The following is a 24,042-nucleotide window of genomic DNA, read 5'->3' as shown; positions in this document are numbered from 1 at the left end:
GACAAGCTAGTAGCATCTGGCATATAATTGGTCCAAATGTTGGTGTCAGACGGCTGACGCCAAAGGGTGGAGTGCGCGGAATTGGCAGTCCACTTTCCGCGTCCGAGGCCACAGTCTCCAAGCCTTATTTTTGCGGGGAGTTCGGCTTCATCTTATACTTTGTACTACATGTACTACATGTACTTTGTATACCCGAGGTCAAAAGCAGGATCGTACATGAGTCTCCTGACCTATTGCGAGGCCGAGAAATTCTCCAAAGTGGGAGCCTTGTCCAGAATGGCTTTCTTTCCCCACACCGGATCCCCATCATCATCAAACTCGGCCCACTGGAAAAACGAACACCCTTCTTTTCCAGGTGCAAATCCGGCATAGCACATCCACATGTATCTCCCTCGCGTCTCATTCTTGCGTTGTGCACACCGGAGAATGGTGTGTTCGCCACACTTGCAACGTGGAGTGTAGCGTGGGTGTAGAGAATCGCGATACCAACGATATGTGATATTGATACGTCTGTTCCCAGAGAGCGGATGTGGAGAAATTGTTTGAGCCGGGGCGATAGAGTGTTTCCACTCCTCTTGCATCTCTGCGTGCATAATGAGGAGAGAATTGTGCGGAAGATGGATGGAGATTTGACCTTGGGCATCAGCGCGTGCAGCTGATGCGGTCTGGTTCCCTGCCCCATTTGAACCTGGAGTAGTCTTGTCGGCATCGCGATCTTCCTCCGCAGTCTCGTCGTCGTCTCGAGCTACTATCCGACGGACTCGGAATTCGCGAGCCACGCCCAAGCTCAAGCTTCCTATCACTGGGTGGGGCCCGAGATAAGTGAGTTCGTCGGAGTGATATCCTACGCTTTCGGTAGGCCCGTCGTAGCAGTTTACAAATGCCGCATTGGGTTGCCACTCCTTTGGTGACTGGTACTGCAACTTCTTTCCGTCTGGATAGAAGTCTCGAATCCGTTTGTTGATCTCGCTGTTGACGGTTTTCTGTACTTGGCGTGACACTGATCGTAGCTGCGGTGTTGCCTGGCGCACATTTGACCGATATGTGCCACCGTAAGTGTATTCCGAGGTCTGTTGCCGGTGCTCTTCGGGCGTAGAGACGTACACAGCGTGCGTGTGAGGACTCTGGACGGTGCGGTTGAAGAGTTGGAAGTCGTACCGAGAAAATTGTTTGGATTCATCAAGTAATTCAAGCAAGAGTGCATTTGCTTCTTTAACGGGTAGGAAGTTGTGGATGATAGTACATGGTGTGTAAGTGGCAATATCTTCGGGCGAGTAAAGGTGTAGCGTTTTCCCCTTTTGTGGAGGCGGAAGCTTTTTCTTGCTCGCAATTTCATGCAAAGGTCTCATGCTCCCATCTTCGGCTGTTGTAAAAACATGCGACGAGAGAGATGTTTGCATGCCGAATGATGAGGCAACAGTAGCTCGCTTTTTGCCGACGGGCGTGCCTGCTGTGGGGCCTTTTGCAGAGAGGAGTCCAACGACATTCTCCACGGACCCTTCGCAGGATACGAGTATATCCAATAGCTCATCCTGTTTGATAGTCGGGAAGAGAGATAGCAGTATTGCTAGCTTGGTATCAGTGTCTTCGCGGGGATCTGATGACTCGTGCTTGGCCTCGCTCAAATTCGAGAGCCGTGAACGTTTCCTGGAAATGAAAGCATCCATGCTTCGAGTCTCATTCTCTGAGGCTCTGAAAAGTGATGAATGGGCCTCGGGATGGATGCTCAAGGTGATAGATAAGCCGCATGAATCACGATAAAATGCTTATCGGCACATGATTGTCGTCGAAGTAACCAATCAGATTGCGTTTTCATAGTGCAGGTCCAGGGCCTCCCCAATTTAAAAAGGTCTTTCATGCACCTGTCTACATGTACATATAGGAAGTGGTGAGATTTGCTAGTGACGTATGTGTCTACGGAAAGTACTACGAAAATGTCACCTCATTGGCCCCATTTGCTCTTGCTCTACTACGGCAACTACGGTCTGTGGGTTTATCTACTAAACGAAACAAGAGAAACAAATCCGAGATAGGAAGGAACGTTCGTGTATTCTTTTATATTGGAAGAGCATTGGGGCTCCCGGGAGCGCAACCGTTGGACTCGATCTGGGAAATTCTCTCAGTCGTGTCTGACACCTGCTAATCCCTGCCAACTCAGATCAAGTTGAATCCAGTACGAGGTAGGGATATTGGAGCCTCAGTACCAGACAAATCTGCTCAGTCAATTCTTGCAGTTTTACTTGAACAGCCCTTCAATGGCGACCGCGCTTTTTACCACCAATACACAACCTGCAGAACATGCAGAACCTTTGGAAATCAACAAACTAACATGGCATGGATACAGGCCGCATAAGCAACCAATTATTCTTAAGAGATATATGCGAAAATAGTGTGGAAATGATCCAAAGGGCCAGCTTGATACACTCCAATACATGCTAAAGGCTCCATTTGCCCTCTCCCAAGTACACCTTTCCCTCCCGGTGATAGTTAACCAAGCATTTCATTTGCCGAAGCCCATCAAAGACCTCTACTAACGCATCGAGTGCCACCATCGTCCACCCATGGTAACTCCCACGCTGTTCCCGAAGAGAATCAGATACACATTCCATTCCGGGTTCCGCAAGCGGGTGATCACCAATCCTCGAATCTGGGAAATTCTCCTCAACAACCTTCACCCAACATCCACCCACATTTGCATCACTCTCGGCCATCGAGGAAAGATCTAAAACACCTTTCAAGTGCGACAACGCTCCATCATCTAGCATCAAGCATATGCGCAGTCTGCTTGGGAGCTCTGTTTCTGGTAATCCGAGCGACACCTTGAACTCATGAAATATTTGTCGGATCTCTTCCACATTCATATCGGCGTACATTTCTCGCGAGTTGAAAATCTTGGTAGAATATGTGTTTGTGAGGATTTCGATTTCTTCATCGGAGCCTATCAACGTCCGACGAAAGGCCCGGGCCACGGAACTGTTCAGGTAACGCATGAACACAGGGAGAAGACGTTTGGTTTCGGGGGCGTATGAGGTGCGGTAGACGATAGGTCCCCATGATAAGGTGAGAAAATCGCGTTCTGGGCCTGGCGGTAGGGACCTCAGGCCTGGCAATGATCCGAGTCGGTAGACTTCTTCTTTGAGGAATACACTGGCCGGGGATGTATACTGCTTTGGTGCTGGCGTTGGGTTATCGCCTCCCAGTGGGACTGCGACTTCCATATTGTATTGTTGTGAGCTTATCATGGCGGTTGACTTATATACTAAGAAGAGTGTATATTCCGTCAGAATTGGATCGAGCAGGCAGATTTCAGAAGAGGCCAATCATGGCGTCATTCCCATACTTTGCAGAGGCTGAGGCGAAGTATTCTGGGGTGGCTGAACTTGTACCTATCTAACATGATTGGCTCAAGTCTATGTTATTGGATGGGAAGCTGGAGTTCTTGAATGGTTCCTTATTACTGTTGCAATTAGGGCTGGAGCTGTATGGCCCCCGTTGACGTCAACGATCACGAACATCATATTATTCATCTCAACCATTGATATACCTATGTAAATCAGGCTTATATTGCTTGAATTGAATCTAATCAGCAGCATTTAAGAAATGGAATCTGTAGGAAATATGTTAGTATGAACAAATATATTGGTGGACATGCTATGTAGTGGCTTGACACTAAAATCATGAGAAAAGCTTAAGAAGACAAAGAGGAGGTGAACACCAATTAAATCGAGGTGATTTCAATATCGAAATGCAGATATACAACCTTCATTGCACGTACGAAGTACACCAAAAGGCGAATGTGAAAGTACAGAAAGGCCGTGCCTGAAAGCCAAGGAAGGACCTCGGCCCATTTGGATCCCCGCAATCCCGAGATCATACGCGAATCCGAACTTGACATCTCCGTGACCGTTGACACTTGTTTTGATACCCTAGCTTGTTCAAGATCTCCTTTCTTTTGTCTTTCTCTTTGCCTTTCCTACCGCCTTCGAGCGACCGGCGCTGGTCAGTTGCTCATCATGCTCCATTACCGCACACAAGGATATAACGGTTGCGCTGTCAAATACTCCCCATTCTTTGACAATCGCCTAGCTGTTGCAAGCTCTTCAAATTTTGGCCTAGTTGGCAATGGCCGCCTGCATATTCTGGAGCTGACTGCCAATGGAATCCAACCACTAAAATGGTAAGTGGAATGTTCGCAGACCCCGCGGCCGCGGAGTGTGCATAACAAGTCGGGGAAAAACAACGTAATTCTAACCATTTGGCGCTATCGCAACCTCCAGGTTTACAACACAAGACTCACTATATGACCTCGCATGGTCTGAAATCCACGAGAACCAAGTCCTCGCCGCATCAGGCGACGGCAGCATCAAGTTATTCGACTGCACAGCGAACGACTTCCCAATCTCAAACTGGAAAGAGCACGCGCGGGAAGTATTCAGCGTAAGCTGGAACCCCGTCGCAAAGGACCGTTTCTGCTCAAGTAGCTGGGACGGCACAGTCCGCATCTGGTCGCCACATCGCCCACAGTCCCTCCTCACCCTCCCAACCCACAGCTGCACCTACTCCGCATCCTTCTGTCCACACAGTCCAGATATTATCTCGTGCGTGACATCAGACTCATACGTGCGCGTTTTCGATCTCCGCACCCCGGCCTCCGCCTCAAACCACCTCGTCACTCAGATCCCCATCCACGCCGGACCCCCCCGCGCCCGCAATCCCCGGCCAACCGGGTGGCCCTGCCCCGCCTGCTGAGGCCCTCACCCACGACTGGAACAAGTACCGTCCTACCGTTCTGGCCACAGCCGGTGTTGACCGTGCTATCCGGACGTTTGATATCCGGGCCCCGCAACAAGGGCCGCTGTCCACTATGCTAGGACATGAATATGCTGTGCGGAAATTGGCTTGGTCGCCGCATCTTTCTAATGTCCTTTTAAGTGCTAGTTACGATATGACTTGTCGAGTGTGGAGTGACCGGTCAGATGTGGCGGGCGGGGATATGGATATGATGCGCGCTGGTCCAGTGGTTGGCGCGGAACTTGGGCGCATGGGTAGACATACTGAGTTTGTGACGGGTGTGGACTGGTGTCTCTTTGGAAGTGAGGGCTGGTGTGCTAGCGTTGGCTGGGATGAGAATCTGTATGTGTGGGATGTGCGAGCTACAATGTCATAAGATATTCGAAATATCAACCACTATATATCGCTCTGGCAGGGTCCAGAAGCTTGTCACATTTTTCCAGGCGTAACAGAGCTATGATAAGTAGCGGTCTACCAGAGATGTTTGTTTAATATATTTGTTATTTGTTTCCTGGCAGCTTGCTGTCGGAATGGACGGAATGTCTTGAAAGGGATATTGATCATTTTATTTCGTAAGTTCATGTCGGAGAGGCTAAAGACACAATGCATGGTGCGATGTAAGGACAAATGCGTCATGGTTGTCTATTCTCCAGGCTTAATGCTTAAGCCTTTCATTCGAACTCTGCAGCGACTCAATGACTCGAACGGCTGGTGTTCCTGAACCGCACGAAAATGACTCCAAATCAAGAGATACTCAAAATCTTGACAACACCATCCATGATGAGTATTGAGGGCATGGAGACTTAGGATCCACGGTCAGTGAGACAATATCGACACATTGCCCACAACTTCCCAGTAATATAAGGGATCCAGCGCCAGACAAATCTATTTGCCGCCCAGTCTGCTCTCGACCTTCTTGCGCTCACTCTCACGAAGCGCAGCAATCTCTTCCTTGGAAGCATTGACAGCTGCATGCACCTGGTTGAATGGGTTCTCCTCGCTCTTCTCGAATTCCTTCCGGCAGAGATCCATACGCTGGTTCCGACGCAGACCGGGGTTTTCCTGTTCAATCTCTGGCAGGCGCCTCTCCTCAAATGCGGCATATGCGGCCTTGAACCGACGCTCCGGGTGTCGGTCGATCTTGGATGTGTCCTTCGAGGCTAGAGACAGGGCATCTAGTGCGTTATCGATACCCGTGGCGCTGAGAGAAGATGCCTTCTTGCTTCCTGCAGGAGCATCATCCAGTTGTGAAAGATCGAGACCGCGAGTCTTCTTTTGTGCGGTCTTGGCGTTCGCGCCTTTGCCTTTGGCTGGTTGAGAGGCTTCTTCCTCGGCGAGTAGGGCCTCGCGCTCGGCCTTCTTGCGGGCAGCCTCGGCTTTCTTGGCTTCGGCATCTTCCCTATAGATTGACGGTGATTAGCTCGATGCTCGAGAATATGAGCTCATTGGGAGATTGAGTTCACATACTTCTTAGCATTGCTCTTGGACCCCTTCGCCCATTGCTTTTCCTCCTCTGCAGCCTTCTTCTGGTCCTCAGCGGCCTTCTTTGATGCTGCGGCGTCGGCTTTCTGTACGTACTGTCAGCCTTTATCCAAATGATCTGGTGATTGAGGGATGTGGCAATAATAGCGGGGGCGGGGTTTAAAAAAAAACATACACGAGCGTTGCCGGCGGCCTTCTTGGAGTTCTCACCTGCTGCTTTCTTGCCTCCCATGGTGAAATATAAGCACTGGACGGTATCTGAGGAATGGATGTGAAAAGAAAAAGGTGGAATCGAGTTTCTACTACATGATCTGATCTGCGGGACCAATATGCCGACTCCGATGAAGGCGGTGACGCTATCAGCCCGTGGGTTACTATCGATGCCTCATTAATCTGGCCACAATCGGAGGTTCCCCAGCATTTGTAATCTCGCCTGGGCCGCATCTTGAAGCTGTCTGTCTTCTTTCAGCCATTTGTGCTGTGGCCTTGATATGTCCCTATGATTGATATCTGTGGTCTCTGATTTGATTTGGGCTTTGTCGCTGCTGATTTCACATTTACCGGCTAGTGATACAAGCATTGTTCCTCCCCCTTACTATGCCCTGATCGTCCGTCACAATGGCTTTGCTCTTCCGCTTTCTACAGGCGTTCGCTGTACTGCTCCTTGTTAGCATGGTTGCCGCTGAGCACACCTCTAACTGGGCTGTACTTGTATCTACCTCTCGCTTCTGGTTCAACTACCGCCACCTCGCCAATGTCCTCTCACTATACCGAACCGTCAAACGGCTCGGCATTCCCGATTCGCAGATTATCCTCATGCTCCCCGATGACATGGCTTGCAACCCCCGAAACGCTTTCCCCGGCACCGTTTACAGTAATGCAGACCGCGCCGTTGATCTATATGGCGACAACATCGAAGTGGACTACAGGGGGTACGAAGTGACCGTGGAGAACTTCATCCGACTCTTGACCGACCGCCTCGACGAAGACGTACCGCGCAGCAAGCGCCTAGGGTCCGACGCCGGCAGCAATGTGCTAGTGTACATGACCGGACATGGAGGCGACCAGTTCCTAAAGTTCCAGGACGCCGAAGAGATCGGCGCGTGGGATCTTGCGGACGCATTTGGACAGATGTGGGAGAAGAAGCGCTATCATGAGCTGTTGTTCATGATCGACACCTGCCAGGCCAATACGATGTACACACATTTCTACTCGCCTAATATCGTGGCGACAGGCTCCAGTGAGATCGACCAGTCTTCCTATTCCCATCATGCGGACAACGACGTCGGCGTGGCTGTCATTGATCGCTGGACATACTATGTTCTTGAATTCCTTGAGACACAAGTGACGAGTGTCACGTCCAAACTGAACCTGGGAGACCTATTCGATTCCTATGATGAGTCGAAGATCCACTCCCAGCCGGGTGTCCGGTGGGATTTGTTCCCTGGAGGCGAGCAAGAAGGCCGCCTGCGGACGGTGGTCGACTTCTTCGGCAATGTCCAGAACGTGGAAGTTGAGAATGCCAATGCTACTGAGCCTGGCTCTCTCAAGGAAGATTTGGCTGAGATTGCGCGCCTTGTGGAGAAGTGGCAAAAGCGTGATGAGGAATATTCAGCCATACTTGGTAATTCCGCTGGGAATGCCACCGAAGACCTGCCTTCGTCCTCTTTGCATCTGAAGCTGAAGAGCACTGTCGGGACGACCAAAATGGCGGAAGACGGCAGCTGGGGCAAGCGGCTAGTTGGCATCTCTGTCGTTGGTGCATGTACCGCTATCTGGGTGGCTGGGTCGATTCTCGGCCGCTCGTCTGTTTAATATTATGCCACAAAGCACCAGGCCTTCTTTTCTTTGGCAGCAGTCTTGAGTTCTTCCCCGGACTCATGGATGCCAGGCCATAATTCTTCACTGGAACGGAACGGTTTGGGAATATAGCATGTCCATGGCGCAAGGCGTTACCTCTGTGATTATTGAATTTGAAAGATATAATCTGATCGAACACCCTATGGGGAAACAACTATGCTTTTGAGACACGTAACCTACGACAAACCAAAAGATGCAGGCTGGTATTGCAGACCTTGGAGCGACCATTGAAAAGCTCCAGATGTCAGAACCCGAAGTCTGTCTCCGGCGGACCTACTACATTCAAAGTTGCGGAAAGGTGATGGTGCAGGTGTGATTTTGGAGCTCCCTCCGCATATCAAGGATATCGCCAATGCTTTGCCAGCTCAGACCCTGAAAGAACCTGACTGCTTTGGAAGAGAGTGTGTGGTAGAGGTTCGAACAAAGGATTTTCGCACGGTAAGACTAAATTAGAGTATAGATGAAAGATCTCGCGTAAAGTACCAATTTGCATAGAGCAAGAAGGTCAACCAACCGGTATTTTTGGAAGATCTATACATATGTACCCATATTCAATTCAAGGAGTAAGACATTCAGATAATGAAATATCCAAGTAATAAAAGAAGCGGAGCAAATATCGTCGAGGTGATGAAGAGGTATGGAATCCCGGCACGTGCCTCCGACGCGTCGCGCTTGTCCACTTCCCCGGCGCTATGAGAGACTCTTTGCTGCAAGGGCTTCACCCCAAATAACCACCTCACATTTCTGGGTTTATTCTTACAAGCTCTCTTTCTTCATGAGCTGTCGCATGAGCATATGACAATCCCCAGCTGGCCATGTATCTCCCTCGGCAGCTCATCTCACACCTCTACCTACAACTCCTCCGATCTCACCACCCACTTTCTCCACCCGTCTTGATTCTCGTGGCATTAGAGCCAGACGCGCTATGTGCCTGTCGAATTCTCACGTCTTTGTTAAAACGCGACTATATCCCTCATAAAATCCAACCCGTTGCAGGATATGGCGATCTGTCGCGTGCGGGGAGGAGCTAGTCCGCCCAATGCAGACCACCAATGGTGGCAGCGGCGGAGTTGTGGTCTGTCTCGGTGTAGGTGGTCTGGTTGACTTAGGCGAGATACTGGCTTTGACCAATCCCGAGGACGAGGTGGAAGATATGGGAGGCGTCGAGATCTGGGTATTCGACGCGCGACGGCCGTGGAACCTGGGGAACGTCTTTGGTGGACAAGCTGGGATGGGCCAGGCCATGGCTGAAATTGATGCTAATGCGCGACGGCGAGGACGTGGGGTTGACAAAGGTTGTATCACTTCCGCGTACACTTCTAAGAATGGTGGGATCATTGTGTATGACGACGGAGACATTGAGGAAGAGCTTCACAATGAACGAGAGGCATACTATGCATTACTGGAAATGCCAGAGGTGGACGATGACGATGATGACGCGAGCGACGACGGGTCCGAAGACGAAACGCGGACAGGGTCAAAAAAGCGCAAGTCCTGGTCAGGTCGCGAGGACGATGAGGATTCAGAAGGAGATGAGCCGCCCCACCAACGGAGGAGAAGCAATTCAGTAGGTTTTGGCATTTCTACGACCCGACAATGGACTAATGCGTGTTATAGGGCTCCTCTATTGCCTCGACTCCGACTCGCCGCCAAAAGACTGGAATCAATTCTTCCAACTCGTCGCGATCTGTGACACCGACAACTGACTCGCCATCTCCAGCCGAGGCAAAGCAACCCTCAGCGCGGTCATTAAAGAGACGATTGATTAATCTGAAGCGAAGACACGACGCTGTTCTACAATCATACTATTCGTCCGGAACGTCATACTCCGAACCAATTTCGTCCCTGATCTACTCTCTGGCATCTGAGCTTGGACGAGATGATAACGACCTGTTGTGGCTGGCTATTGTCGGTGTCTCCAGTCTGGAACTCAGTGGTCGAACAATGACTGGAGTGGGTATTTCAAACACATCAGAAACAGGAGGCTCAGCAGGCTGGGGTGGCCAACGTGGTGAACACATCCGTCAAATACTTCGCGATGAAGTGCATCGTTTGAACCCGCCTGATCCTCTGGAATCAAACCGTGACATTCGAGGAGAAATCAACGGTGTCATTCCAACAACCGCTAGATCACCCACCGATACGTCGATTCGTCTTTCTCCTGAACCGCGATTCCTTCTTGTCCGGCACTGGTCACTATACGAAAGTATGCTTCATAGTCCATATCTTGCACCGCGGCTGCATGTCTGGACTGAGAATGGCCGCAAACGCCTGCACAAACTTCTGGCCAAGATGGGAATCAGTCTGACCCAGTGCCATCAATACTATACCCACATGGACATGGAATTGAAGCGTGTATTACGATCACGGCTGCTCAAGTACGCCCCTATGTATGGCCTAGATGGACTCGTACCAGCAGAGGGATCTGGGAGTGCGAGTGCCCGTGAGGGCTGGGGATTTGTGCGTTGCTGGGGCTGGAAGGCGTGCCTCTCTGCCACAGATGTGGGTGTTATTGTGGGTGCAATGCTGGAAGTTGGGCCACATGAAACTTTGGCTTCTTGGGACGCCAAACGTCTGCCACGAGCACGCGATGACACGGAGAACAGTGGAATCACAGGCGAATCTGACTTGGCTAGTCTGCTGCCTCGGTTCTGGAGTGCGTACGACGCCCTTTCATTAACGTCCGAATCACCCACGATTCTCCTAGAGTCTCTACCCCTGGCTCAACATCTGCACCGTGCCATCCTTCGCACTGGTACCTCCTTGCTTTCCAAACATCAAATCCGTCACCTTCGAGCGTTCCGCATCGCTGTAGTCAAGGATGGACCCGACGTCAAACTCTTCACAAATCCTGGGGCCTTGACGAAATTGGCCCTGTGGATCGCCGAGGCCATTCGAGTTCAAGAGAAAGAGCGGGGTGACTCAGTCAAGATCGGCCGCAAGAGAGCAGCAGGAACTCCTCTCGTCCTTGCTGGCCTAGACGAAGACCGCGATCTCTATGTAGTCGTCGGCACTGGTGGTGGCGGTGGTGTTGTTGACTTCGCTGCCATGTCCAAGCGTCAAGAGGAGCGCAAGAAGAAGAAAGAAGCTAAGGAAAAGAAACAGAAAGAGCGATCAGAGCGCCGGTCCAAACGAGCAGCGGAGCGTGCCGAGCGAGAAGAGGAGACTGGCGCCGAAGACGAAGATTCGGAAGAGTCCGAGTCCTCATCGGAATCGGAGTCCGAGGACGAGGAAGATCCCCGTGGAAAGAAGCATCTGCTCCGCAACCGGTTTGGTATTGCTTTCCAGGAGGTAGTCCAGGAGACGAATGCCCGTGTGCGCATCGACAGCTTCGAGCATTGTGTTGTCGAGGTCCAGAAGGATGACCTTGGCGGCTTCCTCGAAGCATTGAGTTTCCGCAGTGTGGTGGGATAAATCCCCTCTACAAACAATCACGCAGTCTACGACCTGTCATCTTTGTTTAATTTCTTCGACGCATGGGATGGGAAGGATATATGGGAGGGGATACTGGACTCTGAAACCGGCTACATGCATAATGACCGTTGCATGGCTTTCTACGCTTGCAAGCATTCAAACGCCCTTCATTCTTGCATCTGTCTCCATGGCGTTTATGGTGTTTCTTGTGAGGAAAACATGTTGATTCTATCTAGTCATAGTTGCATCAAATCTATGCATTTTCGGCCTTCTCTCCGAGAGCTCCCCGCACATTCCCCGCTTGTTGATATTCGGAACTTCAACCGCTTTAAATACGGCTTTGGAACCCAGACTCAATTAACAAATAGTAGAGAAATAGGAAAGACAACCCAATTCCTCACCATGTCACAGCACGACTACCCCGTTCTCCCCCACGAAAGCACCCTCGCCAACCTCCCCGCGGAGTATCCCACTGACGCGCAAGAGCAAATCACCGAAATCCTCACGACAGCCCCGATCAACCGGCTAGTGGTGCTAGACGACGACCCAACCGGAACACAGACCTGCCACGACATCTCCGTCCTAACAGTCTGGGACATCCCAACACTAACAGACGAATTCCAATCCACGAAACCAGGCTTCTTCATCCTCACAAATTCGCGTGCCCTCCCACCAAAAGAAGCAGAAGCACTCATCCACGAGATCTGCACGAACATCGCCCAAGTCGCCAAGACAACAAAGCAAAAGGTCGACATCGTCCTCCGCAGCGATAGCACATTACGTGGCCACTTCCCCCTCGAGCCGGACGTCGCGCAGTCGGTCTTCGGCCCCGCAGACGCGCTTGTTCTCGCCCCTTTTTTCTTCCAGGGAGGGAGACTTACCATTAACGATGTGCACTATGTCACCGAAGTCGACAGCCTCGTCCCAGCGGGCGCAACACAGTTCGCCAAGGACGCAACCTTCGGATATAAAAGCTCCAATCTGCGGGACTACGTGCTCGAAAAGGCGCCCGGTCGGTTCAACGCAGACCAATTATGCTCTGTGACAATTGAGGAGATCCGCACCGGTGGACCGCAGGCCGTCTGCGAGAAACTGCTTGCTGCACCGGTTGGCGGGGTGGTGATCGCCAACGCGGCTGCGGAATCTGATATGCACGTCTTCGTGGCGGGACTGCTACTTGGTATGTCAGAGATCCATTCTGCTCTTGCTTTGACTAGAATATGTAAGCCTGATGGCTAACACATACCCAGCTGAATCTAAGGGCAAACACTTCCTATACCGCACAGGTGCGGCCTTCGTATCAACTAGGCTCGGTATCCGTTCTAAAGCGCCCATCTCCGCTGCTGAGCTTCACCTGCCCTTACCGCGCCAGACGGGCGGGCTTATCATTGCCGGATCATATGTTCCTAAGACTACAGCGCAGCTGAAAGTATTGACGGATCGCCGCGGCGCATCGGGTCAGTTGGCAATCATTGAAATAAAGGTTGAGGAACTTATTGCGTCGCCGGAGACTGCGGCACAGACTGTACTGCGCGTTGTGCAGGAGACAGAAGCGCATCTGCGGGCTGGGATGGATACGCTCGTTATGACGAGTCGGGCGCTTGTGACTGGCAGCGATGAGTTGTCGTCGCTGAAGATTGGATCTGTGGTTGCTGAGGCATTGGTTGGTGTTTTGCAGCGGATTGAGGTGCAGCCGCGATTTATTATTGCAAAGGTATGAATGGTGTATTTTGGTCCCTTGGTTTTGTCTGTTGGTGTACTGGTGCTGACTGTCTTCTTAGGGCGGGATCACATCCTCGGATGCTGCGACTAGGGGCTTGAATGTAAAGCGTGCTACTATCGTTGGTCAGGCGGCGCCTGGTGTGCCTCTTTGGCGGTGTGACGAGGAGACTAGTCGCCATCGCAGTGTGCCTTTTGTTGTCTTCCCTGGAAATGTGGGTGGAGAGGAGACGCTTTGCGAGTTGGTGGAAGGATGGAGTTAGATATAGATTGGCTTCGTAGATGGAGATCCATGGGCACTTCTCTATTCCTGCTTGCACATGAAGAAGCCCTTTGTATAGTTTATGTACATACCCAAGAACATCCAAAAAGACATCCAGAAACACGCCAGTGTGTTCTTACATATATCCCTAATATCATTTCGGGCCAAATATATGGGATAGTCTTACATGGTCACGGATAGAGGCCATAAGTGGCTAACTATTCTTATGCATAATACTCGAGATATTGCAAATAATATGTAGAATACCGTACAGTTTGATTGTGTCGGGATCTAATAGCATATCTTCTGACACCATTTGCAAAGTAACAGTACATCTATACCATCGAGACCTCATATCATCATGAATCTTTCAGATCTGTTCTCTTACCCCCACCAGAAATTCACACTGATCCCAGCCCTCAATCCACGCACATAGTGCCACCACCCAACAGGAATGTAAAGACACTCGCCTTCCTTGAGAACAGTCTCCACATAGTCGGCGTCCATGAACCCAGGCCACATCTCTTCCCATTGCTCATACTCAGCAGGGGAAGTCTCGATAGCAGCCAGGTCCACCTTGGAAGTGTTGGACATGTCAACCTGTCTGCGAGTAGTTGGTAGTGCCCCAGTTACAGGATCTGGGTCCGCCGTCTCATCAACAGACGTGACCCATTCTGGTCCCCTTGGGTGAATCTGAGAGTCAGGTGTATGTGGCGAGTACAACCGGATATACTTAGTACCCACGACCTGCGCGAGGATATTGTGATGGGGGTCGTGGTGAAGAGGGGAGATCGTCCACGCGGGTCCGATCCAGGTGTTGATAATCGGGTCGCTAGGTATTCCCATAAGCGAGCCTGCATCCGAACTGTGTTCGACAGTGTCATGTTCATTTGGTGCTGTGTCCAACTGGGGGCCATGCGAGGTTTCAGGGGCCTGTGCTTTAATTTTCGCCTCGCGCTCCCGCTGTTTCTTCTCATACACTGGTGTTCCCGGATCTGGGCCCGGTGGAGTGATATAGCAGTAATCAGGTACACTAATATCGTTGCGCAAGACGGGTATTTGAGTAAGTAGGTCATGTTGTGCCATGTATGCTGTCTCTCCATCAAGATTCGTGACCTTGAGTTTGTCTTCCGGTGTCCCAGTCGGGGCTAGCTTCCCTTGCCATATGTACTTGTCCACAAACTCTTTGAACGGGATAATCTTCTGTCCCCAGTCCTCGTCGGTATAAGACCTTCCCACCTCAATGGGGACCAATCTGCGACCCCCAAACGTGCGGTCCCACCAGTAGTCCCGCGAAGACCATGGACGCATCGAAATGGCTGGCCAGTGGTCCATTGCATCTTCTATCACCAGTGGGGTGCGAGTGTTTTGTATGTGGTGTTCGATGGAATCGAATGACGGTGACGATAATCGTGGGATAGGATGGTCCAGATGGGGGTTACGGATCGCATTTGGGGGGAAGAGAGGAGGCGAGAATTTTCTGCGCTTCGAAGTAGGATATTCTGGACTGCCAGCGTCGCCGTACTCGAATTTTTGTGATTCTGTAGCTGCCTGCAGCGTGGATAACAAGGATTCCACCAGCTTCTCGCGGAAGGGGGCTCCAGACATGATCAAGACGTTATCAAGGATTGCCACGACGTCTGATAGCCATGGCGCGTCAGGAGAGAGCTTTGGATCAGTTGCTGCATTCTTTATGTCTTGAATGAGTTCCGGAACAACTAGGTGTTGGGTCTCAAATCTGGCTTTCGAGACCAGGCCGCATTTCGTGATGATGATGACGCAGGCCTTGACGATAGACGCGTCCGTGTACAGGCGATGCCAGCAGATGTGCACATCCTTAAATGGAAAGGAGTGTAATTTCGAGTTGGCAAGCTCAAGTGCTTTCTCGGTGTCGTTGAAGAGAAGATCTTGAGGGTTGTCGCATTGGAGGATGGGGTCGTCAAAGCTCGGCTCGGCGATAACGGACAACGCGTCACTAAGGACCGATGAAAGAGCCATGCCTGAGAGGGAAAGGTGAAGGCGAAGGGAAACAAAGAAAGAAATGAAAGAAAGAGACGATGTAGAACCCCAGAGGTAATCCCAAAGTGTGCCCCCAGGTATGGTGTTCAGGTGGATTCGAATCCCTCCAACCGCGTCCGAAAGAACACACTCCAGATCATCAAATGGAGCAAAAAAGAATCCGCCATTTTTTTAATTGTCCATAGCATCTAATATCTAGAGCTAGGACGTTACTTGGAGTAAAACCAAAGCCATATGGGCGGATTTTATAGATTGTAGGGGGATATTATAGGTATTGATATTCACAAGTATAAGATGAAGGCTTAGCCAAGACTCTTTACTTCACGAATGAAGGCACGTCCCCTATATTATATTCCCTATGAAGTTCTAGGGACCTAGTTAATGTGATAGCCCTAATATGGGGGAAAGACAACCGAATAAGATACTAGAGAAGACACCAGAGAAGACATGACAGCTATAGGAGTGTAATCATACCTTTTAATATCGGCCACCGATGTTGACCTTGTTTATTATATAGTACAGTTCATAGTCAAGGGAGTTTTCTAATATACATGCTTCATTCGAGAAGCTCCATCACCAATTTGGGAATTCGAGACACACCCTCGCCTCTTTTGGCACTGACCGGAACGACACACACTCTCTCCTTCCAAGCCCTTTCATGACCCGATGGGTGCTCAATCGAACCATCCTGGACACCAGACAAGTATTTCTGCAGAGATTGGAATTGGTCCTGTGTATTTTCCAGGTCTGCCTTGGTTGCCACGACAAACCAAGGTTTCAAATGCAGAGGTGTCATCGCCAGTGGAGGCAACGAGCCGTCGCGCTTGGTATTCGATGTCGGTGCAGGTTCTCGGCCAAGTATCTGTTGCCGATCCGCATTTTCATCGAATGGATTCCATTCAATGAGGTCGTCTTCCTCAGTAGAGTCGGGATCTGCATCGCGCATTCGCTCATACTCTCCAAGTTCGTGCCACAGTTTCTGGAGTTCCTGTACAGGATCGCCGCGACTGAGATCGACTACAAAGGCCAGAATCCCAGCTCGGTCGATGTGTCGGAGGAACCCAAGACCAAGTCCTCGGTCGAGATGGGCGCCTTCCACCAGACCCGGAATGTCCGCAATGGTAAAGTGTGTGCGACGGGCCTTCGACTCAACTAGAGGACGACCCTTCATGTCGTCGGTGATGACTGTGCCAATACTGGGAGAAAGTGTCGTGAACTCCCAGTTACCAATGCGGGTTCGACTGTTGGTCAACGAGCGGAGAAGCGTACTCTTGCCGGCGTTCGGTTTCCCAACCAACCCGACGTCTGCAAGGAGCTTAAGTTCAAAGTCGAGCTCTAGCATCATTCCACCTTCACCTCGGCTTGCGAATTTTGGTCGTCCCATTGTGCGTGTGGCAAAATGGGGATTCCCCAGCCCGCCAATACCACCGGCAGCCAGAAGCATGGGTTTATCCATGGGTTTTGAAAGGTCCAGCCAGATGGGCGACTTGGGTTCCATGGCTGCTATATTCTGTCGCCGCGGATGTGATTTCGGGAACTGCACCATAAGGAAATCAGACGGCTTTGCGGCGGGGTGTAACACCCAGCGGTCGTGCCGGATAGGGTTGAACTCCGCCTCTTCTGTTTCTTCAAATCCTTCCTCGCGTTCAACTTCAGGATCATCGGGATTCCCCCAAACCTCTTTCTCCTCTTTGGAAAGATAGGAAGCTTCTTCCGCCGCCTTGATGCGGGCCCACTCCTCCTCGACCGGATCATAACGGCTCACCTCTCGCACCACAGTGCCGACAGGTACCTGAAGGAGGACATCCTCGCCTCGTTTTCCACCCTTGCTTTTACCCTGCCCGTTTCGGCCCCTGCTAGCTCTGATAATACCTCTGCGGGCCAGCTTGTGAAGGCTCGTCAAGCCCTCGACAGTCTGGATGTAGATACCGCCTCCGCTGCCACCGTCGCCGCCGTTCGGGGGTCCCTCTTCAACGTATTTCTCGCGCAGGTAAGCAACACAGCCATGTCCACCCGATCCAGCATGTACTTTCACCCGGCATTTGTCTTGGAAAATGAACCGCGAGTACTCTTCCGGAGGAGGGTCCAGATGCGACAAGTCTGGTGTTACCTCGTCAGGTACAGCATTTTTGCTGAGATGAGGCGCTGTTTCAACGGCGGCATCGGTGCTCTGAAATCGGTTCCGTGTGATACATGGTCTTTGAAGGTCTTGTAGGAATAATCGGCTGCAACGGGCTCGTCTTGAAAGGAATGGTCGTACGGGAAGGGAAAAATAAACTCGGGGATGCGCCATGCTGTGTGATTGGCGGCTATCTCTCGCTCATTCTGCAAATGCAGCTGTTTCAACTCCTGAAGTAGTCCGGTCAGGATTGGATCTTCATAGGGCGCAGATATACCGGTTTTTAGTGAATTGTCAACAGAATGAGATATGACTTCAGTGGATTTCTCAGGGAGCCGATAAGATCACATGATGATAAGCCATTTATAGTATCCCCATTGGGTGTAAAATACTTGCCTATAGTATATCTTTTCTTAATGTCCATTTTTGCCTCTACTTTTCCCTAATCCAGCTCCATGTTTTATATTTTACGTATCCAGAAATGGGCTTTGTAAATATCATGCAGCGCAAACCTGACTTGATATTCAGAAGGATTCGCCAAGGACAAACAAGCTGATCAAGGCAATGCCCGACTCTGCGTCTTACCGTTTGCTTGCCACTACCTGATAAAATCCCTACATTGAAATATTGACTATTACAAATAGCCGTTGGGTTTCCACGTCTGATCCGTAGGGTCACAACAGCTACCCTGGTTGCATCTGCACGTTGCCGCTGTGACTCCCCGATCCCATGACAAAGTGACCAATGAACATATGCGGACTCTACTTGTGTCGACAAGCTCATTTCAATCTTGCCTAATTGCGACTCGACTCTTTGTCTAGTTTTTTCTAGTATGTTGTTGAGTCGCTGACATGCAGCAAAGGGGAGTCTGGAAAAAACGGTGTGGTGCCTTTGTTTGGTTGATTACTGTATTGTTATTTGCTTTTTCACTCTGCCGATATCTTGAAAATCCTTTTTTTCGGTCTTTAGTAGGAATAGTTGTGCTAAGCTGTAAATGGGAATATCAAAAACAGAAGCGCAGTGAAGAACCTTGGGAGCTATCAATATGCATCCATGGATCACCAGCATGACCATTACTCGGGGGCTGGTCATCAATTTGAACCTTCTGAGGTCGCAATGACTCAGTAACATCTTTCCCTTTTCTCGCCCCTCCTTATCTGCAGTATCTCTACCAGAAAGAAATCCGTCACAGCCAGCCCGAACTCGATGTCCACATACCAGAGAAACCGGGATACTTTCCCAAGCAACGTCTATACCGCCGAGAAAAAACTGAGCATTGAGCAGTGGATTGAAGATACCACGAAAAGGATTGAGGGGCCCACGATTGCACTAGGGTTGGCCATGCCCGAGAAACACCTAGGCAGCTCGGAAGAGCAGCCTGGTACGGACGGACTATCGGGAGAGTGGATAAGCTCGTGGAAATAATCGCAGTTTTGAGAGATATTTTCAAAGAGGTAGTCCACAGGCTAGGGGAAAAGCTCGAGGAATCTAAAGCACAGGAGAAAATACTTGAAGAAAAAATAGCTAGCTTGCAAGAGCAGCTCAGCATGCGGGACTCCTGTCAATGCAACAGCTTTAAAGACAGGCTCGCTATACACGAAAGACTACTCAAGGTTGCCGACCAACAAATAAACACACAGCAAGAGCTCATAAAACATTTGCTTGAAGCACAAGTCTCAGCTTCACAGCAACTTGCCCTTGTTACACAAAAGCTTTCACAACAATCTGAACGAGATGTCCAGCAGCCGCAAGTGAAAGAACCCGAGGGACAGCACTCTAATACGGATGGAGTCAGCAAAAGTACAGATGCTTCTGATTATGTCCTTGTCTCAGAAGATGAAACAATTAGCTGAGCTCTTTGGCCTTGTGTTTGTGTCTTTGCAACATGTGGTTTCCGCGGATTCGGTGCTTGCTCGAGAAAGATACTCCTAGCTTCGTTTTATTAGATATATTGATATTGCTCTAACCGTCTGGTGGTATTATCATTATTTACTTCCCGATATTCCTCGACGGATTCCTAGTTGGCAGCGGCTTAACCCTCGCCGAGAGCGCCGAAGAGAGCTTCTAATTGCCCCGGTAATCCACTCTAGAATTGATTCTGATGGCCTTTGCATAGCTTTGTACCTGTCAATATATAAGATTGGCTAAAATGAGAGCATTGCTCTTAGATGAATCCCTATGTGTATCTTCTTCCCGGAATAGTGTGGCTTTCAACCATGTATCATTTTGAACCAAGTTCAATCAAAAGAATTATGCGTAAACCAGGGCGAATCTAGGATAATTGATTTTGAACATTGTGCTGAGAATGCATCCACCCTCTGCCTGTTGCCTTCGTCTACGTCAATCGAGATAATTATAACTCCCAAATTGACATACTTAAATCCACAATGTCTTTATGTAGGCGGCGAAAAGTGGACGCGTAGGAAGGCAAGATACATGGACTTCCATATCTTTATGTGCAATGCCAGTGGGCGATGGTAGTACTGGTAAATAGCAAGTAACATAGTACGAAATTGTTAGACTAATGATACCTAGACAGCCAGGCTTACGTGAGAGATGATTTGAAATTTGAGATTTGGAATTGAAGCCAGTTCCATGCAGCCGGATAAGAGTACATCTCCGCTGTATCAACTAATAGCATATTTGGTATATGCGGAGTAACCCATGTGGTAGATGTATCATCGAGAACGGCATTAAGGGTGCTTATTGGTCTATTGGCCCTAGCTCTAATGTCAGGTCTATCACAGAATCTGTGATCGGCTGTCACATCTAGGGCGTACATGCTAGGAAGGCGATCAAATCTTGGCTTCTGGGCGGCAAGCAAAAGTACTAGATGGCGAAGTCCGCTGTACTTTTGCTGGGACGTTCAGCATTCGAAGATCATGTGGGCTTTGTATGGGGTAGTTCGTATCTGGACTCTATCTGGAGATGATCGGTGGCGGTACTTTTTAGAAGTTCGTTCATGATTCAGTAAACTTTATGAATGGAGGTGTTCATGCATATAGCCTGCCTTTTGGGACTGAAGCTGGCATCGTATTGGTGATCTTCGATGGAATTGACTTTTACTACTCCCCGAGGCCGTACACTGCATATTGACTAATAATATGTACGGGGTACATAACTCGGGTTATACATGGATAACTCGCGTTAAAGACTTGAGGTTGTAAGTTATACTGCCGTTTAGATATCATTTCGCAGTTTGCGTGGGCCAATTATGGGTATAGCACCCTGGGGTAATATCATCCCTATTAAGGCAAGACAACTGAACATTCGGAATCAGCAAAGTACCAGCTTGTGTCAAGGACTTATTAAGGCCGTACAAGCGGCCACTAAACTTTTGCATCCGCTACTTGGAAAATAATGGCACAGAGTCCGCGAAAGGGGTTATCGCTCGAAGTCTAGGTCCAATAGGCACCTTTGGCGTTTGGTTTTATTTAGGTATGTTGTAGGCGTATCGATCTAGGTAGGTAAGGACAAGAGGATGTTGCCTAGTCCAAAGTTATAAATGAAATACAGTAGAATATAGCAAGTGTTAGATAATCGACAAATCACCAGGCAAATGGACTTGGCATATTGGAATGATATCACTGAGCTTCAATTGATTACAGCTTCTACCATCGCGGAACCCACTTACAAGAGGTAAGACAACACGTGACTGCGATGAAATAACTTTAGCTATTTGGTGTCTAGACCACTGCAGGGGAATTGATCTTGATCACATCAGGAGTCCAGTGTACATGAAGTAAGGCGACAAAGTACGTAACAAATGTACAGATCCAGCTGAGAGACCAAAAGTCCGCGGAAATCGGCTCACCCGGTATATTGCGGGGCCAAAAGAAATCAATAAAAAGTCCCAAAAATTGAAAGAAGCTCCATCAGAAACAAAGAAAAACGGGAGGCAGGCTCAACAGGAACAGGAATGTTCACATGATCACAAGCAGAATCGATAGCGTGAAAATCCTTGCGAAAGACAAGATGTGATTCGTGTCCACTCGCGGAACTTTTGTTTCGCACCCGTCACCGCGGCACCGGATCCCTGCCTTCCGCTCGCCACAGGTGGGGATCAGGGAGATCGTTCCTGTTGGTCGCGGAAATAGAAAAAGAAAAAAGAGAGATCGGACCGTAATATGTGTACAGAGATAATACCAACCCATTTCTTTACCTTAGCCCCTCTTGGGAGAAACATCGGGAGACACTAATGTACTCCATATATCCTTAACTTAGTTCCGTGGAACTGGGCTTGTGGTTCCGTGGTTTCCCTGGCGGGGACCCCGAGAAAGAGGGCGATTTAAAGATTTTATTGGTCCGCGGAGATCCCGTTCAGCTGCCGGACCAGCGCCATATTTCAGCTTTTCCCGGGACACAGCTAGTTAGTTATGGAGTAAAAAGGACACGGCAAGGAAGCTGAGACAGCTCGGTTCCGATCTTGACTGTCAAAATTTGCTTCGTACATCTTATGCATTATGCGCGGGTACTTTGCTTCGGATACGCCTTGCCGATTCTACAAAAGTACACCTGTCACTCACACGATGCAGGCTCCTCGAAAACAACGTTTAGATTCCCAATATTCCTCAATAATCCGGGATCTAATACAAAGCCATAGAATCTGGATCGGTAATTGTAATGTGGCGCTTTGGTAGTGTCGAATGGCGACCAGTGCAGACAAATTAAATTGAAGATTCAGCTATCCATGGATGGACAATGTGATTTTGTAGTACGTTTGTATGCAATCCCAACGCTATTCAGCAAGGTTCCACCGTGTCTAGAATTAAGGGTAGCAAAAGTCCGACATGGATGCTATGATTCCGATCACCGATCTCCAAAAAGAGCCAGCCAAAAACACTGTGTAACCGATTAACCTCAAATCAAAGCTTCTGGCCTCGATCGATCAGGTAGACTGCAGTAAGGCTACCTGTTCCCGTCTAAGGTGGCATTCAATTTCGTACTTCGTATACATCGCAAGGACGGCACGACCTGTGGCGCATTGTTGAGATAGCAAAACCACAACCCGATTCGACCGGAACTGGGGAAGAAACACGCATCTATCCGAATCGAGCGGGTTCGCACTTGCAATGACAATGGAATTAGAGTGATCTGCAATGTACATCACCTACATCGATATGGATACAACCTTTTGTATGCTGTACAACCATCGAGAGGGGTATGTTCGTTTGAACCCTTGTTTTCGTCCCTCAATGTAGTGTGTGCCCCTTTTCCTTGTTCCCATCGAGTTCGATGTCATCGAAGATCTAGATTTTGAGTGACGGAACATCCGGCCCACGGGAGTAGCCACAAAAGTGATACATCACACTGAATTTTCTTCCCGTCAACCATCACAGCACAGGAAGGGAGGCCGCACCAAAAAAAAAAGAAAAAGGAAAAAAAAAAAAAAAATCCTGACACCCCAGTCTCTGGAGCAATCTTGCCCGAGGACTCTGCCCAATTTGGAATTTAGATAGGTCCCAAAAAGAAGCTTTCCTATATGCCAGGAAGCATTTTCCGATCGCCGACTGGAATTATTTTCGCCCTTTGGTTGTTGAGGGGCAATCAGCGCCACACTTCAGCCATTCCGGAATCTTGCGACTGTCAGAACCCGACAATATGGTGCGGCAGCTGCGGTTCTATGTGGACCGTGGACCCCTGTGTCTGGGTTGGGATGGGTTAGCGTTGTCTCCAAAATAATAATAGATTTATTATCACAATCGCCTGACGTATCCGAAAACGCGGCTGTATCCCCAGGAACATCGAATCTTGCCAAGTAGCACATGTTCGTGGTAGTCAGGTCTGTGGCCCGACAAGCCCCTTGGGTCAAGTTGGTACTGTGGCGGTCTTTGGGAGGCGGGAGTGTACGATTTGGGCGTCGGGGCTGCGCGATAGACTAGGCAGAGACAGACGCTGCGGAAGCCAAACCCGCCCCCTTGCTATTGGTCTCGGTCGGGAAGTGTTGAGGCGTATTGTTCTGATGTGATGCAATATCTTGCTCACTTTGGAATGAAGGAAATATCAAGGGCATCGTGAGGAATGTGGTAGAAGCTGGAATATGATCTCATATGAAATTAAGCACGGATCGAGCCTGACACCGCAGTATGTATGTTGTACTCCGTACGTTCGGGTCGAACTATACCGTGCCGCAAGGTGACCAAGTAGTCCGTAGGGTACGGCAAGATCTCCGAAGATCGAGCGAAACCTATCTAGGGTGTCATCATGGATAAGTCGGGTGTCGTCGAGCATGACTTCCAACTGTACAGCATTTGTTGGCTTGTGACGCGCTTCACCGTCTTTTGCGAAGCTCTTTGTTTTGGGCAATAATGACCGCGGAGGTCTGGATATCGATATGGGCTACATACGCAATGTCGGCCCAAATCGAAAGGCCATC

At 49.7% G+C, this 24,042-nt stretch overlaps 10 protein-coding genes across 10 annotated transcripts; 5 read left to right on the top strand and 5 right to left on the bottom strand.

Annotated features, from left to right (window-relative positions):
* Positions 1 to 230: 230 nt before the first annotated feature.
* Positions 231 to 1,667, bottom strand: N7489_005548 (putative CUE domain protein; the record flags this gene model as incomplete). The annotated part of the gene is made up of 1 exon (XM_056711300.1): positions 231 to 1,667. The coding sequence occupies one exon, from the start codon at positions 1,665 to 1,667 to the stop codon at positions 231 to 233; it is 1,437 nt and encodes a 478-aa protein (XP_056569721.1).
* A 768-nt stretch (positions 1,668 to 2,435) lies between these two features.
* On the bottom strand, positions 2,436 to 3,218 carry N7489_005547 (uncharacterized protein; the record flags this gene model as incomplete). Its single annotated transcript, XM_056711299.1, has 1 exon — positions 2,436 to 3,218. One exon carries the CDS (start codon positions 3,216 to 3,218, stop codon positions 2,436 to 2,438), a length of 783 nt encoding a protein of 260 aa, XP_056569720.1.
* A 795-nt stretch (positions 3,219 to 4,013) lies between these two features.
* On the top strand, positions 4,014 to 5,167 carry pex7 (putative peroxisome biosynthesis protein (Peroxine-7); the record flags this gene model as incomplete). Its single annotated transcript, XM_056711298.1, has 3 exons — positions 4,014 to 4,177; positions 4,278 to 4,598; positions 4,678 to 5,167. 3 exons carry the CDS (start codon positions 4,014 to 4,016, stop codon positions 5,165 to 5,167), a joined length of 975 nt encoding a protein of 324 aa, XP_056569719.1.
* Positions 5,168 to 5,676: 509 nt separating this feature from the next.
* On the bottom strand, positions 5,677 to 6,505 carry N7489_005545 (DUF1014 domain protein; the record flags this gene model as incomplete). Its single annotated transcript, XM_056711297.1, has 3 exons — positions 5,677 to 6,190; positions 6,259 to 6,359; positions 6,449 to 6,505. The coding sequence occupies 3 exons, from the start codon at positions 6,503 to 6,505 to the stop codon at positions 5,677 to 5,679; spliced, it is 672 nt and encodes a 223-aa protein (XP_056569718.1).
* A 386-nt stretch (positions 6,506 to 6,891) lies between these two features.
* N7489_005544 (GPI-anchored transamidase) lies at positions 6,892 to 8,088 on the top strand (the record flags this gene model as incomplete). Its single annotated transcript, XM_056711296.1, has 1 exon — positions 6,892 to 8,088. One exon carries the CDS (start codon positions 6,892 to 6,894, stop codon positions 8,086 to 8,088), a length of 1,197 nt encoding a protein of 398 aa, XP_056569717.1.
* A 1,084-nt stretch (positions 8,089 to 9,172) lies between these two features.
* Positions 9,173 to 11,547, top strand: N7489_005543 (cell division control 45 family protein; the record flags this gene model as incomplete). Its single annotated transcript, XM_056711295.1, has 2 exons — positions 9,173 to 9,700; positions 9,751 to 11,547. The coding sequence occupies 2 exons, from the start codon at positions 9,173 to 9,175 to the stop codon at positions 11,545 to 11,547; spliced, it is 2,325 nt and encodes a 774-aa protein (XP_056569716.1).
* A 402-nt stretch (positions 11,548 to 11,949) lies between these two features.
* N7489_005542 (uncharacterized protein) lies at positions 11,950 to 13,529 on the top strand (the record flags this gene model as incomplete). Its single annotated transcript, XM_056711294.1, has 3 exons — positions 11,950 to 12,727; positions 12,798 to 13,261; positions 13,329 to 13,529. 3 exons carry the CDS (start codon positions 11,950 to 11,952, stop codon positions 13,527 to 13,529), a joined length of 1,443 nt encoding a protein of 480 aa, XP_056569715.1.
* Positions 13,530 to 13,912: 383 nt separating this feature from the next.
* N7489_005541 (putative JmjC domain protein) lies at positions 13,913 to 15,526 on the bottom strand (the record flags this gene model as incomplete). Its single annotated transcript, XM_056711293.1, has 1 exon — positions 13,913 to 15,526. One exon carries the CDS (start codon positions 15,524 to 15,526, stop codon positions 13,913 to 13,915), a length of 1,614 nt encoding a protein of 537 aa, XP_056569714.1.
* A 577-nt stretch (positions 15,527 to 16,103) lies between these two features.
* Positions 16,104 to 17,840, bottom strand: N7489_005540 (GTP-binding protein Obg; the record flags this gene model as incomplete). Its single annotated transcript, XM_056711292.1, has 1 exon — positions 16,104 to 17,840. One exon carries the CDS (start codon positions 17,838 to 17,840, stop codon positions 16,104 to 16,106), a length of 1,737 nt encoding a protein of 578 aa, XP_056569713.1.
* A 1,032-nt stretch (positions 17,841 to 18,872) lies between these two features.
* On the top strand, positions 18,873 to 19,519 carry N7489_005539 (uncharacterized protein; the record flags this gene model as incomplete). Its single annotated transcript, XM_056711291.1, has 2 exons — positions 18,873 to 19,047; positions 19,098 to 19,519. 2 exons carry the CDS (start codon positions 18,873 to 18,875, stop codon positions 19,517 to 19,519), a joined length of 597 nt encoding a protein of 198 aa, XP_056569712.1.
* Positions 19,520 to 24,042: the final 4,523 nt, after the last annotated feature.

Source organism: Penicillium chrysogenum, assembly GCF_028827035.1.
Source record: "Penicillium chrysogenum strain IBT 35668 chromosome Unknown utg000002l_segment0_segment0, whole genome shotgun sequence".
NCBI classification, from domain to species: Eukaryota; Fungi; Ascomycota; class Eurotiomycetes; order Eurotiales; family Aspergillaceae; genus Penicillium; species Penicillium chrysogenum.
The sequence above is the reverse complement of the archived record's forward strand: the minus strand, read 5'-3'. Positions and strand labels throughout refer to the sequence as shown.